Source organism: Microchirus variegatus (genome assembly GCF_963457635.1).
Source record: "Microchirus variegatus genome assembly, chromosome: 4".
NCBI lineage: Eukaryota > Metazoa > Chordata > Actinopteri > Pleuronectiformes > Soleidae > Microchirus > Microchirus variegatus.
Window position 1 is genome coordinate 6,175,379 of NC_139805.1, and position 18,453 is coordinate 6,193,831.

Sequence of the window (18,453 nt, forward strand, 5' to 3'; positions counted from 1 at the left end):
ATATAAACAGCCAAGACACCCGTTCAGACACAAGACTGGATCAATACTAAGCCCAGACTCCAAATTAATATCCATGTTATGCCTCAAGCTCTCAATTTTTTTATTGTACTGCAGGCTGCATATCCAGAGTGTAGATCATGGTATTCCCCCGTTTTTACCCAGTCCTTACTATTACTATAGTTTTAAGCATTTTAAGATTTATTGTAAAACAAGTGTTATTCCTAAGAATAGGTTTTATATAATTGTTCAGTTGTATTGATTTATGGAAAAACAATGATAATGGTATTTTGGAAACATATCTATCCCCTTTGTGCGAGTGCGTGTGGCGATCTTGTGCGTGTTTTTTTACCTGTGATCACGTTGATGTCGGGATATGTATTTTCACACAGCTCCACGCCGTGGCTGTCCCTCTCGAATGCCTCACGTAGCTCCTTCTTCACAGCCGCGGATCCGCACAGACGGTAGAGACCGACCACCTGGCAAACGCACGCAAACACACAAGTAGGTCAAATAAATATGCATGGCTTTAGGAGGCAAAGAGTCGACAGAGAAGCAAGTAATGAACAGAAGCAAGAGGGGATTTCACAGAAAAATAAAAACTCGCCTCAGAACGCTAGTCTGTTTTCTCTCTACAAAATGTATTCTTCAAAAACAATAGCCAGTGAGACACAGAACTGGGCTTCTACAAGTAGCCGACTGAAAAACGAAAAGATTCAGACTCGATGTTGTACTTTTTGTCCTGCAGTAAACCATCCATGTTTCTTTGCCTAAGCCTCCAGCATGTGACCTGAAGGAACTCCTAACTATTTCCTCAGGACATTTGACATTTGATAGTTGAAACTTGGCACCAGTAGACTCTTTGTTATGTTAGGATTAAGCCCAGTTACAGACATACCATAATTTCTCCTACATGTGTCTGTCTGGTATGTGGCATAGCAGACCAACTGGTGTGGTTGCCCCAGTAACGTGTTAAATCAGTGGGCTGTGAATGGCGGGTCGGGTCCAGAACACACACACACACACACACACACACACACACATACACACACACACACTAGTGGCCTTTCCGGGCTCCAGTGTAGGAGCACTATAATGTCTCCCCATCCCACCAGGGCCGAGTATTCGCGAGCTCTGCTCTGCTCTTCCAGTTGAGCAGTGCTTTCTAAACCTCACATGAGAGGGAGAGAGCAGGACAGATTAGGCAGGGATTTGGCTTTGTGTGAGAGTAAACACAAGTCATTGGGTACAATGAACAACAAGTCCATTCAGAAAAAAAAAAAAAAAAAAAGAGTCTCTCTCTCTTTAGGGGGAGAGCCCAAGTGCAGGCGGGGAACAGCTGTTAGCGGAAAGAGGGCTCGCACTTATGCACTTTGGCTGCCGGGCAACACAACAAGCAGCACCAGCTAAGAGCCAAATGTAGAACGAGAGCGGACACAATGACCAAAGCACCAAATGAGACCCATCGACCGCAGAGCGGCTGCATGCCGACTGAAGGACCAATTATTTACTTTGACAATATCTTATCTTTAACTTCCAAATTAAACTAAACAAAACACGTACAGGCATAATGTAAAGATTCTCCATAAGGGCTGAACAATTGATCAAAATGTTATCAAAAGTGTAAAAGCCTACTGCAATTTTGAAATTAAAAAATTTGGATCTCAAAATTAAAGCCAAAAAGTATATCAAAATATCCATCCATCCATCATCTACCGTTTTTATACTCCACCGGAGGGTCGCGGGGGTGTCAAAATATCATTTTAGATTCATTATTTTCTTGATCTTTACACATCTTATTCTACCGATGGAAGAGAACGTCTTTGTTTCTCACAGAACTGCACAAAATATCACACAGTAATGAATTCAAACGAAAATGAGGATAGTGAGGTAAAAATGACCATTCCCTGTGATATCGTGATTGACATCGCAACCGCAATTCCTGTCAAAATAATTGCAATTAGATATTAATTCAAAACCATTCAGCCCTATTCCCCGTATATACATTTCACAGGAGAACAGACATTTATGAATGCAATCAGAAAGGCATGATTTTAAATACTTAAAAGATATATGCAAACAAAACAAAGATTCTTCTCTAGATGAATCTGTTAGTTTTTTGTTCAGTAAACTGTTGGAAAATGCCAAACACAATCTTCATATTCATGTTTTGTATAATAATCCCCACAAGATAAAGACAACACCACAGTCTGCAGCTAAATATTAGTCAACCTGTGACAATATTGTCATAATTTAACAAAGACTTTTGACCTTTACACAACTTAAAAGCCCAACGGTTATTTCTGAAGCCGACGAACTAAACTAAACTAATTCCATATAAGAAAACAAAACGATGTCGCCTATTTGACCATATTATCAATTTCCAACTCATTTCTTATGGGGATTTTTTCTGTTTTACTCTGTTTTATATCGCAGAGTACTGAATATCTAGTTTAGATATTCTGATTGATTATGGCAGGTCAGACAATAATCACATTTGCTATAGCTGCAGTTCCTCGACAACATAACACATTTGCGACAACATGTCACAACATGTGTTCCCTCTTTCTCTGTCATGTTTGACAGAATGTATGAAGGTAACTGGGACAGCTCCCTTTATAAAATATATCTTTTTAATGGGCTCACTAACGTAACTCCCGCATCTGACACAGACATTATCTGCAGTCTTTTCAAAACACCCACAATCATCCAGCGTCATAAAAGCTCAGAGAAGCCCCCGAGGACACGCAATTCCTTCTGAAAAAGAGACTCCATCAGAGATCCACATAATCATTTGTAAAGGCGCACAGCTACACGTCTGACTGAGCGTGCTTCAGTGACACAACCTGAACAAAATTCCTCCGGGATCTGGTGTCAACCCCCGTCCTAACCTCTGTCTGCCTCCAACCTGGAGGAGCACTTACACTTGATCTCTGACTGATACCCTGATACCCTCCCTGTAATTAAAGAAGGGGGAGAGTGATTAAGAGAAAAAACACTGTGAGGGACAGGAGTCAAGACTGAGTGGAAAAACAGGGGGAGACAGAGGGAGAAACAGACATAACACAGGCGAGACAGAAACAGATGGGACTCACGGTGTGGCGGGATGAAGCAGAGTGAGCAAGACAAACAGAGGGAACCTGAGTGAACCGACTAAAATGGATAACTTGTGAAAAGCTACAGCCCATGAAGAGGTCAAATAGGTGAACTTGTGCCACAGTGCATCTTGGACAGCTTCCCTGAGGCGACAGTTCCAGCCCCCCAAATTATGGAAAGTGCACAATCAAGGTCATGTAATTGCCTAATGTGTTGAAGCACTAATATGACAAGCATCAGAGAGATCAATCAACTATGTTAACTTAAGTAAGCAAAAAGTTGAACTGTTAAAATTGGTTTTGGAAAACTGTGATGAATGATACACTAAGATAAACTAAACAATTCTTTTTAGATTTGTAATGGCTTCAACACTATGATGCCTTTTTAGGGTTAGGGTTTTCTTGGTAGATCTTTAAAATTGGGGAACCTAAGCAAAACCCCAACAATCCCGGGTATACCCACTAATTTCAGTGTGAAAGAGACTTCTGTGAGCAGACTGCACATGAGGGCGGGCTCTAATTTGACAGACAGGCTTGCTTGGAGAGGTCTAATGTTTGAATGTTGGCTCCAATTGGTTGTTGTGAGGACATCATTGACAGATTTATGATAATCTAAGTGATTTTGGGTTCTTGTTCACGAGTGAGGGAACAATGGAGCATGAGATTGTCCTGGAGAATCGGAGCAGTTCACTCTTCTGCACTGTTCTTGATCTTCGTTCCTACCCTCACCACCTTCGTATGGTCATGAGCGATGGGTCATGACAGAAAGGACAAGATCGCATGTACAAGAGGCCTAAATTATTTTTCTCAAAAGTGTGGCAGGGGTAGAGATAGGGTGAAAAGCTCAGCTCACCCCAGGAGGGTTGCTTGGAAAGTAGACAGTTCAGGTGGTTCAGGCACCTTGTAAGGATGCCACTGGGGCGCCTCCCGAGGGAGGTGTTCCTGGCACGTCTAAGTGAGAGGAGACCTCAGGGCAGACCAGGAACTAGTCGGAGAGATTATATCTCCTCACTGATCTGAGAGCACCAGGGGATTCCCCAGTCAGAGTTGGATGATTTGGCCAGGGAAAAGGGAAGTCTGGGGACCCCTACTAGAGCTGCTACCCCCATGACCCCATCTCGATCGAACAGATGGATGGATGTTCATTCCAATGAATGATGAAGCAGCAAAGTGGAAAACCTTTTTGTTCCCACTTCAAGTGCCAAGCGTTGTACCACATTCCCACTGGTCAAAAAACATTTTAATCCTTGGTTTAAATGGGTTTAATGATAATTCACTCTCTGGTGAAATGCATGCAATCCACTTTTTAGATTTGTAATGGCTTCAACACTATGATGCCTTTTTAGGGTTAGGGTTTTCTTGGTAGATCTTTAAAATTGGGGAACCTAAGCAAAACCCCAACAATCCCGGGGTATACCCACTAATTTCAGTGTGAAAGAGACTTCTGTGAGCAGGCTGCACATGAGGGCGGGCTCTAATTTGACAGACAGGCTTGCTTGGAGAGGTCTAATGTTTGAATGTTGGCTCCAGGCATCCACTGCCCCTGGCATGCACCCCCTGCCCAGAGTGATCAGTCAGGAACAGTGGCCAGACACTTTTACTGCCCCTGTCTCAGCTCTAATTAGGAGGAACACCACCACCTCTTTCTGGGCTTCAAAGGACACAAAATATATGGATGGGGGGGAGAGGACAATCACATGATCTACTCCAACATCGTCACCACCACACCAGTCTCTTAAAAGTCGGTCTTTCTTCTCTCTGCATAAAAGAGCCAGTCGCCTCAGGAAAGCTCAATGCCATCATGAAGTGTAGCACATAGCGCACGTCCCTTGTATCTTTTCTGCTCATGCCAGTCGTGCGGCATTATTACTGGCTGCAGGGTGAACACATGGAACACAAAGCTAAAAGGATGCTCTGAATGTAAGATTACGTCTCCCCATGTTCTTTCAATCCACACGAAACATGCATTGTATAATTGTATCTCGCTCCTTTTCAAATGAATTCCCTTCTATTTTTAATTTACAGAACAGGCTGAAAGTAGTTCTAACACTTGCCTTTAGAAATGCATAGAATATATCATTTCAATATATTAAAGTTATTGGCTGACTGATTCACAAACACTATAAATAATTATTGTTACAAACAAACTATCAAAAATGTATTACTTCTGGTTTGGCAAAAGTGTGGATTTGCTCTCGACTTTCTCAAGTTTCACTCCATGAAACTTCATGTCCTTGAGACTTCAAGGGAGCTCACTTTGATCTCTGGGAAATTACTATAAATGAATATTGTGATGAAAATAAAGTATTTGCAGTGATCACTCATTTAAGTCTAAATAGTTCAAAAAATGTTCAAATGTGTTGCTGTTCCATTTAAGGTATTTGTTAACTGACCACAAATGGACAAACCAAGATATGTCAAAATTGTAATGGACATGGACACAAGAGGATAGATGGTTATGCTTTAAGACAAACCAGGGCCAGGACCTTTGACCTGGTCCGTCTCCTTGTCAAACACACTGAATCATACGCAGACTCACCTGACAGCCTCTCTTCTCTATCTCATTGATGCACTTGCTTATGAGCAGTGGCACCATCAGTCCCGTGTTCTCCTTCTCCACCACCCGCCACGCCTCCACACCAAACACCTGGGGTTCCCTGTTTCCACCTGGCCCGCCATCCAGTGAGTTCTGCCACTGCTCCATCAGGCTCAGCTTGACGTAGATCAGCCCCCGCGGCTCCAGCTTCACCGCCAGCTGGTGTGAGCGCGTCACCCGGAAGAGTGCAGGCAGGACCACCGTGCCGTGGCAGCAGACGCGGTTGCGTCTCGGCGTGGGCTCCCAACTGAACACCACCAGCTTTAGATGCTGGGCATTCTCCAGTTCAATGTTAAATGTGTGGTCCATGTCTAGGAAGGCGGTACGACATGTGAGGAGTGCAGTTCGTGCTTTGTTCACAGAGTCCACTTGAATGGCGCAGTATACATCTCGAGAGTCAACGCGTGGAGGTTTGAGGTCCTCGGCACCATAAAAATGCAGGCTCATCAGTCCAGAGATGTACTGGCTGCACTTGGGCTGCTCTGTGAAGCTGTAATGGCGGAAAGCATCAATGTCCAGATCTGTGCCGTTAACTTTGGAGCATCCACCTCCTTCCAACTCCTTGCCTTTCCCTCCTTTCCCTTCTGAAGAGCCGTGCTTCCCAGATTTGGCCACCAGCTCTGGAGAGTCACCATCACTGAGGTAGCCACCTTTACTGGCGGACTTTGAGGTGCCATTACTTTTCTTCTTGCTGAAGCTGTGCTGTGTGGACACACTGCTGTCCAGATGGTATCGTGAGATTACGTTGCGGCTTGCCTGCCCACTCCCGGGTGCTGCCAATCTAGTAGGGCCTGAAGTTTGGGGGACAAACTCTGATCCACTAGCATTATTTCGAGGGGAGTGGGCCCTTGGCTCCAGCTCGTTACTACTGGGGGTCCCCTTGATGCTGAGTTTACGGCTAAGCTCTGGGAGCTTCTTCATCTTCATGGAGATCTTTCTGACGGTACGTGGTGACTTGATCTTGTCTGGGAATGACCAGTTGATGGAGCTGCTCTTCTTGGCTGGGTTGGGGCTGGAAGGAGGGGAGAAGCCAACAGCGTTGGGCAGGTCAGCAACATCTACAGAGGAAATAACAGAGCAGGAACTGTTAGTTAAGCTGGTGTGACACATTGTGAATACCAATTTTTCTTTGAATGCTGGAAGAGTTGAAACATTTTGTAGAAATATTCTTTATTCCAAAGCAGTTTTTTGTTGGATTACTTCCAGGAATAAATGGCTACTGCCAGCCACAAGTTCTTTAAGTCACTTCAATCACTGGCTTCACTAGAAAATCCATGTTATTGTTGTGATTACAAGTAACTGTTCAGATGTCCATTGAAGACACACAGGAAAGAAAAGACAGAAAACCCACAGGCAAAGTGTGCATGAGCCATAATTTACAGTCTCCAGGAAAGAACTACACCTCCGCAGCCCATCATCAAGACATTAGGTTTACATGCAACCCAGTAATCCACTGACAGAGATACATTGAACAGGCAACACTTCATATAAACATTTCAGCACTATATAATAGATGTACAGTCTATAGATGTAAACCTAGACAGTAATTAGGCTAATTGACGGTTTTTAAATAAACAGATAAATTGTTCACCAAGAAGTTTCCATGAGGCGTTTTAAAAGTGAGTTTCATTCGTTCAAACATTAGGGAAACTGAAGTGGAATGTCATTAGTTGCTCCAGGAAAAACAGCAGCCTATAAGCAGGGAAATGTCTGAACAGAGACACCAACTAGAGCTAGAGTTACTCTGTGATTATTCACGTTGAAAAATAACCATTTGGACCGGACCTTGAGGGGCAGCTCTTGCCTAACTAGATGTCTACTCCATGAAATTTCAGGGTCTAGATGTCTATGCCGGAGTGTCAGCCGTTGTTTAGTCTACAGTGGAGAACTGGCAGTCACACTGACATGACATGTAATCACTTTTGAAGATGTTAAGGTAAATCTGTTAGCAAGTATTTGGAGACACAACCATGGAGCACCACCGACATTGCACTTGAATTTGTGTTGATGGACACTTATAGCTCACTTTTGGTCTCCATCATGGACTGGTCTGATAATGGCTAAAACCTCCACTGATATGTTCACCATCTACTCACAAAAGCCATGTTCCCACTAAGGGATACATTTCAGTTAAATTGTTGCATGTTGACAATTTATATTTGCATTTCCACTGTCAAAAGAAGTCAGGGGTACCAAGTTGTCGGATTACTACCATCCCACTTTTTGGCACCTTTGTTTTGGAATGCCTAAAGGGTGGAGAGAGACACTGCAGTCCAAATATATATGGTGCATTTGGACAAAGTGGGGATTCAAAGTTGTTGCGATTTGGTTTTAACGAATAATTTGTATTCAATGAATTCAGAGGGTTTGACTGATATGACGTCACACTATTTACAAAAGACAGCGAGTGCCATCTGGCCCACAAATCACATGGTGGAAACCATCAGGGTTGTCCAGATGGTGGCGTGCACAGACGCAGTGGCTCCAGATCTCTAGCATGAGATATGTCTCATAATTATGGTATGTCTTATGTTTGACTCCTTTTTATTGTAGTAGTTGGACTTGGGAATTTGAGGCCAAGCCCAACACCAGGCCATCAAAGCCCTCTCAAATGCAGCTGAACAGGAAAGCTGATGGCTCTGGAAGAAGGAGAGATGTCAACTGGGCTCCAAAATAGCCTCCGTGGCACAGAACGGCTAAGAGCTGATGGGGCACACATTTGGGATGCCAGGTGTTGCCGATGAGTCCTCTAGAGGTGTCGTGGGCCTGTCATCGAAATATCAGAGAAGGACGGTGCACACCCGATGACTACAATGGGGACCTGAAACCTTCTGTCCCATAAACAGTACCATGACTCCTACCCGGAAACCCCTCGGATGCCTGCTCCAACCCACCTCACACCTCAGGAGTGCAAAACACTAAGGGATTGTACAACCTCGTCCTAATACAGACCTATTAACAGCACTAGTGATGGTAGATAGTATACAGAGGGTGTTTAAAGTTCAATCCACTAACAAATTTAAAGTGTAACTATCATAATAGATAATAAAGTAACAATGCATTTTGATTTGCTTGTAGCCAAGTAAATACACAGAATACCTGATTGAATCACATTTGTGTCTAGAGTCTAGACAACTAACACGTTCCTATTCTACACAGTTAAAACACGTCTAAAGATTCCCATCACTGACCTGAATTCAATGCTTTCACTCTTATTCTCGGATGAAAAAAATCTGCCAGCCTCGATGTGAATGATCAAAGTGGAATTCTTTAAATAAGAGGCATCTCTGCTATTTTCCCACAAGGAGGTGTGGGCCTTTTCTCAAACTGGAAAACAGCCTTTTCTGCATTCAGCGCTCCTTTTATAAGATTTCCTCTGTGGCTAACCTGTGTCTTAGACTCCTGAATGGTAATACCTCACTGAATGAGTTAATGGTAGATTAAGGCTGGACTACATGACTCAATAGGAAGAATTCACTTTTTGAAGATGTTTTGTATAGCGTTTTAAGACCAAGATTTTACATAAGACACAATGTCCAGAGGTTGATGAGCCATTTAGACATCAAATAATTTAATGATGGGAGCTTTAACCTTGTAGGGAAAATTTGTCTGTGAAACTTGAAACTATGAAAATGCACTTGTTGTTTTGACGGGCTAATTACTTTGAATACATCTCTGAAACAAAAGAGGGATTTTGTAAAAGGGGAGAAAAACACACGGAGAGATACAAAGTGGAAAGAAGAGTGAGGGAGAGCTTGACCCTGCCAACATCACCAGCTCTATTTTCAGAAGGGACCTGCTGTGCTATTCTGGGAGCAGGGTCCGCAAGTGAAAAGGGAGGGAGGTAGAGGATGGAGAGAAGGGAAGGATGGGGGGCAGGAGAAGGGCAGGGTGTAGCCTGTAGATGGGGGACAAAGGCACCCCTTGTCCAGGCTCTCAGAGGTCTGGATGGGCGACTGGAAGGCTGGCAAGCTGGCTGGTGAATGTACAAATGAACACGGCTGTTCTCTCACATTCCTAACCAAGCCATGTTTAGCCTCCCTTTCCCTCTTAGCTGAATAACTTTCCCTGTGACAGCTTCCTGCCAATAATACACACAGAGGTACTCTGAGAAAATGGGTGGAGGGCACTAGAGGTGCAAATTCACCAAACAACATCTGGACAGGGTACACAGAGAGCGCCAGTCAAGGTCTGAAACAAGGTTTCCATGAGCAAAACACTGACTGCAGGGCTTGGAAATACTGTAGTTACTCTTGCTCTAGAATTGCATCATATTGACATGGTTTTATATTAGTTTTCATCTAAATGAAAGTATTTAATTAAAGTTAATTTAAGTCCAACTGTGATTATAGGAGTTTGGGAAGTTAAGCACATTGAATATTGCACAGTGAAGCGTTAATTTGAGAAAATAATTGACAGAAGACAGAAAATGACTTGACTGGAGCCCACTACAGAAGCTGCCTGCAATTACGTTACCACACAAAACAGTAACCGTCTCGTTTGAATCTATATTAATAGCAAAGGGAATGGATGACACTTCGTCAGAGATAATTAGAATAACCTAATTCAGTCAATATGTTTCCATGCACAGTAATGGCAAGCTATGGTTGTAGTTTTTAATTGGACTACTGTCCTTGTCCCAAAATATGAACACTAGTAGGGAATCAATTGATGAAATGAAGTGTGTCTTTCTCTGCTACAGTGGGTGGCAACATGCCCCCTTTCAGATGGTCAGTATTAGGTGGTTTCTGGTTGACCTACTGCATAACACCAAGACAACCTCAGCTCGCCCTGTAGGCTTTGGGACCATGTAGAGCACCATTCCAAGTTGAAAATGTTCAATTCTTAAAGATGACAGAGCATCAGTTTAAAGCTGTAATGGCCTGGATTTCTCCATGACTTTCTTGCCGCTGTGTTCTGATTATCAGCTTCTGAGATTCAGCATGCATCGTGGGTGACGTCCACCAGTTTCTGACAAAGTTAACGACTGTTGCATTGTTAATGACTGTGGTTTTACACACACACAGCTGTGTCTTCTGTAGCCTTTGGCCTTGTGGCAGCAGCCAAATAGAGTAACGCGACACCTCACTAGCTGAGGTTCAGGGGCGATGGTTTGACACCCAACCCTCCAGGGCCATGTTCCAGGGTCAAAGGGGAAAAGGGTCCGCATTCCTCTGGGTGACACCTGAGCCAGGACAACAGTGTCCACCCCCCAACACTTAAACATGCACTTGCACTCACCATATTACTGTAACACAAAGAGAGAGTGCATGTAAATATGCATTCATAAAGAAAAACACACACAGACTTGCCCTCCATGACCCTGTGGCCCTCCCATGACACCTCTTAACAAAGCCTAGGAATTCATGACAAGGGCTTTTCACAACACTGGCACCAGTCAGGTGCAGGGCAAGGGTGTGTGTGTGTGTGTGTGTGTGTGTGTGTGTGTGTGTGTGTGTGTGTGTGTGTGTGTGTGTGTGTGTGTGTGTGTGTGTGTGTGTGTGTGTGTGTGTGTGTGTGTGTGTGTGTGTGTGTGTGTGTGTGTGTGTGTGTGTGTGTGTGTGTGTCTGTCTAATACAAACTCCTTATCAGATATGCCGGACATATTTCGCACCCACCAAATTGTCACTCTCTCAAATGTCAAAACACTAATAACAGTCAGATAATGTTAGATGTTTTCTGAATGTTACACACCTGACTGAGAAGAATGTAAACGTGTGTGTGTGTGTGTGTGTTTGAGGGAGAGAGAGAGAGAGAGAGAACCTTTACTCTGATAAGCCTGGACGGTAGACAATAATCTGCTGTTCCTGATTACCCATGTAAAACCACTTGTATTCACTTGAGTATGTGTGTGAATCTGGGTGCATGTGTGTGTAAAAGCATGTGCGTGTGTGTTACATGTAAAAACAGAAAGGACCGGGGGTGTGCTGACAAACAAGAGGAGTGTAAATAAATGACTGAATGGCATTCTTGTCCAGTAGTTTCTTCACTCTGCAACCGAGGCCCCACACTGCACTGCACTGCACTGCTGCTTCCTCTCCTTACAGCTGTATTTCAGAAGTGTTGGAAAGCCCTTTCAGGGGCCACGGGAGCCTGGCCACTGCATTACAATGGTTACAAAACCCCTGCTAATATATCCAAGCATGCAGGCCTTCTCACTAGCACAACATGGCCCCCTGCCAAAGAAGCCCTCGTGTCGTCTTAACTCGCCTACTGCTAGAGGCATTCCTGCTCTGCTCTAACTCAACCGACAGAGTGGCTGCTATTTCTAGGCAGCAGCCACGGCCTCACTGCGCCGCCAGAGTCAAAGTGACATAACACTGATAGGGAAGTAATAATGTGTTGACAAATGACTTGCTTCTATCTGAAGACCAAGAAAAATCATTGGAAGAAGGTAATGATTAATGGAAATATGATGCTAATTTATTGAGTTTACATCAGTCGGTAGCGGTGCCAACCGTGAATTGATTGACCAGAAAAAATGTGATAACATTAAAGGTGAAGTAAGTAGTTTATAGTGCCATCTAGAGGAGAGGCTGAAATTTACAACAAAGAACTGCTCCTCTGCTCACCCCCTCCCTTCCCTGAGCGCTACGGTATCCGCAGCCGGTCAAATGTCGTCCTCGTCGTCTTTCTCCGTGTCAGCAGATGAGGTTCGTGAGGCGAGGGAGAGGGCGAGCTACCGCGGCCGTAGCAGACGAAGCGGAGAGAGAGGAGGCGGGACTTCCGCTACAAGTAAAGAGACGCTTGATTTGTTCTCTCGCGTTTGTCCTTACAGGCTCCGGTAGAAACATGGCGTCTCGCTGCTAACAGTGGCTATGCAACCGCGGCCCGCGACCATGTTATTTTACATGACTTTTTGAAACACTACGAAAATGAAACAAAAACTATTATACAGCGACTAGACAATGCAGTAGCACATAATATGTATAAAAAAGTGGATTTTGGGTTATATAAACCCATAAATACTACACAGTGTCCCTTTAAGTCAACACTTACTGTTACAGATTTCACCAATATAGAACTACTACAGACTTTATATTTATGACTGTTTTTATAATTATCATGAAATTATTTCATGAGCAGTAGTTAGGTAATGTTCTCAGCAAATTCACAATACATAGCCAATAATGTTCAAAATGTAAAACACCAGTTTTTCAAGTTTCCAATGGCTGACTGCAGCAATGTTGCATTATAAGTCTGAACTGTCAAAAACTGACCGCAGCTAATCGGAAGAATCAGGATGTGCTTGATCATATTTAGTATTATCAATTACATGACTGATCAGTCACAGTTTGTATGGTTTTACGGCTCGATAATGACCACTTGGACAAAATCAAACCGAGTTTGCTTCAAGTTGAAGTTTCCAACATCACACATGATCAAATGCCAGGATCAAATGCACTACCCAATAAACCACTAATGACTGGGAGTCATGACCTCCTGTTTATGATTTTTGTGTTTATTGTGTCATAGTAAGACCCTGCATTAGAGAAAATAGACAAAATTACCCTTAGATTTAAGACCCAGAGAAGTTTTTTATCATTTCTGGAGCTGCTCTATTGATGACACGAGGAACAGACCAGTGTGAAAGAGCTGTGAGAAAACTGTGTGACCTGAGAATGAAGTGCTATGTTCTCACAATGTTGCTGTCCGCAGTTGTTGACTCCGTCCAGACCTAACCGTGCAATCTTCACTCAAGATTAAATTCCAGGTTTGAACTCGGAGGCTTGAACTCGCATGTAACTTTAGCAACCCCGGGCCAACTCTCAAATGCAGCAGCCAGCATGACCAAAACAACCCCCCAGAAATAGCTCTGATCCCATTCTGAGTGCCGGCCAAGTCAGATTCCCCACACAGGCGCTAAAGGGAACAAGAGATTGGGAAGACATCATGCTCACTACCCCCAAAGTCCATCAATCATTATTCTCCATACAAATGGAGCATTCAGATGGACAAAAAGTCAGTCAATAGGCAGCGCATGAGGAGTCTGGAGTGTATCCGGTGAGGGCAAAAGAACCAGCCAGTCGAACAGAGGGATACTAAAGCCACAGAGAGTCATCTACATCTGCACTGCTTCATTAATTCAGCAGACGCTCTAAACTCAATGCTCAATCAACGAAAGGCCTGTCAAATTTCTAGCCCCGCAGATAAAGTGGAGCCTGTATGAGCTCGCATTCACGGAGCATCAGACAGAAATCAGAGACGATGGGATGAAAATAATGGGAGTTCAGCACTGTGGCTGCACATTAAAGACTTTGTCAAGGCTGAGATCAAAGTCCATTATTTGCCTCAGAGGCGTGGCACCTTTACAAAAATAGCAAAATGTTATATCCTGACATATGCGCGGTGGATGTATACGGTCTCTGGAGAAGTTTCATGTCGTGCAAAATTCAGACTATTCTGCTGTTTCTGTGTTAAACACGAAGACAACTCACTTTAACTGATTTAATTTACATTAAAGGTGAAGTAAGTAGTTTATAGTGCCATCTAGAGGAGAGGCTGAAATTTACAACAAAGAACTGCTGCTCTGCTCACCCCCTCCCTTCCCTGAGCGATACGGTATCCGCAGCCGGTCAAATGTCGTCCTCGTTGTCTTTCTCCGTGTCAGCAGATGAGGTTCGTGAGGCGAGGGAGAGGGCGAGCTACCGCGGCCGTAGCAGACGAAGCGGAGACAGTGGAGTCGGGACTTCCGCTACAAGTAAAGAGACGCTTGTTTTGTTCTCTCGCGTTTGTCCTTACAGGCTCCGGTAGAAACATGGCGTCTCGCTGCTAACAGTGGCTATGCAACCGCAGCCAGCGACCATGTTATTTTACATGACTTTTTGAAACACTACGAAAATATAAAAAACAACTATTATACAGCGACTAGACAATGCAGGAGCACATAATATGTATAAAAAAGTGAATTTTGGGTTATATAAACCCATAAATACTACACATTGTCCCTTTAAACAAAATCAACAGAATGATGATGAGTCTGTATTGGTTTATCAAGTTATATTATAAAGTAAACCTGTGAATTTATTATGTATTTATTTATTTTATGAATTTATGAATTTTAAACTAAAAATAAACTGCGATGGACAATCTGCTAAACAATTTCAAATCTGGAGGGAAGTTGGACTAACCTAAATTATTCGATTCAAAGTCCGATTGCTCCCAACAGAAAGGAGAGAGTCGGAAGTAGTAGGAGACGACGTATAAACTCCAGTACTGAAAATAACAAACAACACCATGGCATCAATCAGCTAGAGCAAAAGCTGTGGAGAACACACACTTTTGGACTGACAAATAGACAACCTTCATGCTTGGGCAGCTAAAGTAGCCAAATATTCCATCTCACCGTTCGCGGTTTGTCTGTGGCGTAAAAAGGTCAACAGGAAACTGATTAAACTGCACCAGTTTATATACAGCGCCACCTACGGAGGTGGAGCCGGACACGGTGAATACATCTAATTGTCCGATTTGCCTGACTCAGTCGAGCTACGGCCGCAGCTCAACTAAAGCTGTGCGTGTAAACGTAGTGATTGACTGCAGAGCGAAGTGACAGCAGTCTGTTGTCCTTTTCACTCATGTCCACCATCCCCCAACACTCCCAACCAGTTAAGAGAGGAGGAAGGAGTTTGGTGTCATTATGCAGCCAATACAAACAAGCAGCAATAGTTTGAGCAGGTTTCTGACTAAAGACAAAGAAAAAAAAAAAGCAGTCATGGTTGTTTTGTTTTTTTTCTCCTTGCCTATCATTTCCTTTTGATTTAAAACCAAAGTGCCCACAGCTTCCACAACACAGACATACACAAACACACAGCCAATAATGATTGTTTCCTCTTTGATGACACGTAGCTGGACCATTTTTTTGGTCGTTGCTGTTGATGTGTAGTGTGTGGGATGGCGCAGCCGAACCCACAGGAATCAATTGCAAAGTCAACAGACAGGAGAGAGAGAGAGAGAGAGAGAGAGGGAGGTAGTTCCGGACCAAGAGGGAAAGAAAAAACATCACTGCTACTCCTACTTTCACAGCTTCCAGTCAGAGCAGCAAAGCAAACGATCACAATCACAGAGCAGAAGCTAAACATTCCTGTTCGAAAAAGAACTGTAGTACAAGATGTAAATGAGGCACATGTCTGTGATGGACGCCTCCGATTTTGTCCACTCATCTTCTTACCAAGCACAAAAAAGCTTTAACTGCACAACAGAACAGAAATAGGCTCAATTGAATTAGCTCTGCGTCTTGATTGGGCAAGTGCATTTGGGACTAGTTTAATCCTAATCCTACAAGAAAAGTTCCCCAGGATGGAGAGTCTTGATGATGAGCCACACGTGATGTCAGCAAAAGCCAGGAGTTCCAAGCCGGTCAATGAGGATCTGGGAGTTTATTGGCCCGTCAACCAAATCCTTGTCAAGGGCAGATTAGTTCAGTGAGATAATGCAACACCTCCCGCTGTTAAGACATTCCTGAAACTTTTTGTTCTTTCGGCGTAGTGACTACTGTTTCAAAACATGGACTGCTTCATGCTCTTTTACACCCCTGCAGTGATTTAAGTGTGGAACTTATTTCTGAGGCTTCATCCCTGCAGTAAATCTGTAGCTGCCGTGAACAGTGAACAGCGAACATATTAGATTTCACAAAGCAAACCCCAAACCATTCAGCCCTTGCTTTGTGCTCCTAAAACTACAAATGGCTGTTGCGTGCCACAGAAGTGTTGTCAAAAGTCGTAATTATAGGCTCAGCTCAAAGATGTGCCACTTGATTCAAACTACCGTGTTGCCACATCAGAGAGAACAAAAAGTCGGAAGTTAGGAAAGACAGGCCGAGCTTATTAAGAGACAGGGAGCCGTGTGCTGGCTGTCATCATTATGTCGTCGCTGTAGACCAGAGTTGTCAACCATTTGCATGCACACAACTATTTTAAACTCCAAATCTGTTTTTTTCAAGGTGAGAGGATTTATGTTCGACTGAGAACTAACAATCTCGAACCAGCGGTTTACAGGGTTTGCGGCATGCAACCGTGCGGTCACATGTAAACGGATATTCCTTCAGCTGAGGAATGCCTGGCCCTGAATTCCTCCTGCCTAATGTCTGTATGAGTTTAACTAATGAGGGACACTGATATGGCGCGATATGATGACAAAACTACTGCTCCTGTTTGCACTAATCAAACATGACAGAATAAGAAAGCCCTCAGCTGGTACAACCTCAGTATATGTTGTGAGGAACATTTTAAACCCAGTGGATTTAAATTGTGCCCCTATATCATCTTAAAACGTCTCTCCTAAATACTTAACCTGCTGTATTTAATGATTTACAGGTAAATAAATTTGTTTATCCTTTAACTGGTAACAATTTCAACACAAGCTGTAATTAGTGCTTAAGGAGTGCACAACCACAAAAATCTGCCCAGAGTGTCGGGCTGAGGGAGAAAACATCAGATAGTAATTGGCCCTCAAGCATCAGCCAGAAAGAGTAAAGGAAAGAAGTGAATGAAGGAGTCGACGCAGAGCAGGAAGGGAGGGGACGTAAGAATGAGAGAAGGTGTGGGTGGCTTTCTTTTTCTTTTTTTTTGCTTCACCTGTGGCTCTGCTGGTGTAAGGGCCCCCCTCCTCTTGAGGTTTGCACGCGAGCATCTGTCTGTGCAGATGTAGTGCCTCTGTGGAATGTACAGCATTCCCCTGACTCCCGTCTCCCGAACCGCCGTCGCCTAGTGCCTCCGGCGTGCCGATGCCCTCCAGGGTCCTGTGAGCCACGTCCCCTCCCCTGCTAGGCCTCCTCTCCAGCTCCGTTCGAGGGGGCACCGGCAACCGCGCGGCGGGTCGGCGCGACGTCTCGAGTTCGTCGTCCTCGGGGATCGGGTTGTACCAGATCTCTCCTTCATCGTCCGCGTCGTTCTCCTCGGCCGGGTCTACGCTCCGAGGGTACGGAGACACCTTAGTTTGACCAACGCTGACCTGAATAAATAAAGGGCCAAAGTTAAACTTTTGAGGGGATTGTAAAGGCCACATTATACTTCTCCGATTGCGTAATGCGTTATCCGTCTGCGTTACCACGTAGACCACTCGAGCCTTTATACTTCTGCGTCGTGGTGACGGATAGGCGCTGCAATTTCCCGCCCGATCAGTAGGGGTCGCTGCGCAAGGTTGTTGTGCTTTTGGCTACAGTGAGCAATGGCGTCCGAGGGAGAAAGACTGTTGTTGTTGAAACAGCGGCCGTTTGTCACTTTTCTGTGTCCCGGAACGCAGTTGTAAGATAATTTGAGGCGAGAAATTGGCCATTTAGAGTCTAAACATGTGCTGTGTGTGTTTAAGATATGCCATATTTATAGTTCGGCAGCGACGAAGTCGGCGGTGTTCAGCTCCGCCCTCTGTGGACGCTCGGTGCTCACTGTGAGCCGGCACAGAGCAGCTTAGCTCGGCCTGTCCTGAGGACCAATCACAGCTCTTGCCGTCTCCGTTGTCCCTTGACAGTGTGACGGACACTTAAAAAATATTTTGTGTAGTCGGAGACGACGTAGAGGCTCTTCGACAGACTCTGCGTTGACGCAGAGGACTCTGCGTAACCTACGCAGAGCACTTTACGCAGAAGTATAAATTGGGCTTAAGACAAAGACCATTGTTAGAGCTTATTTTCCTCAACTGAAAAGCAAGATATTAAGGCCAGTGAATTGAAATTTCATTATAACGATGCTGCGTCACATATTAATGGAACAGTTGCACTGTCTTTCAATGTAGATACTGTTCTTGGTGTGTGGCCCTAAACAAAACAGA

The 18,453-nt window shown here is 44.1% G+C and overlaps 1 protein-coding gene across 1 annotated transcript in view; it reads right to left on the minus strand.

Moving 5' to 3' along the window:
* The window catches only part of syde2 (synapse defective 1, Rho GTPase, homolog 2 (C. elegans)), a 51,944-nt gene that overhangs the window by 22,200 nt on the left and 11,291 nt on the right, over nucleotides 1-18,453 (minus strand). Inside the window, exons 3-5 of the mRNA XM_083888723.1 lie at nucleotides 17,262-17,637; nucleotides 5,632-6,746; nucleotides 350-476 (exon numbers count right to left, since the gene is read on the minus strand). Of these exons, the coding sequence (XP_083744849.1) occupies nucleotides 350-476; nucleotides 5,632-6,746; nucleotides 17,262-17,637 (1,618 nt within the window). The remainder of the gene's footprint in view (nucleotides 1-349; nucleotides 477-5,631; nucleotides 6,747-17,261; nucleotides 17,638-18,453) is intronic.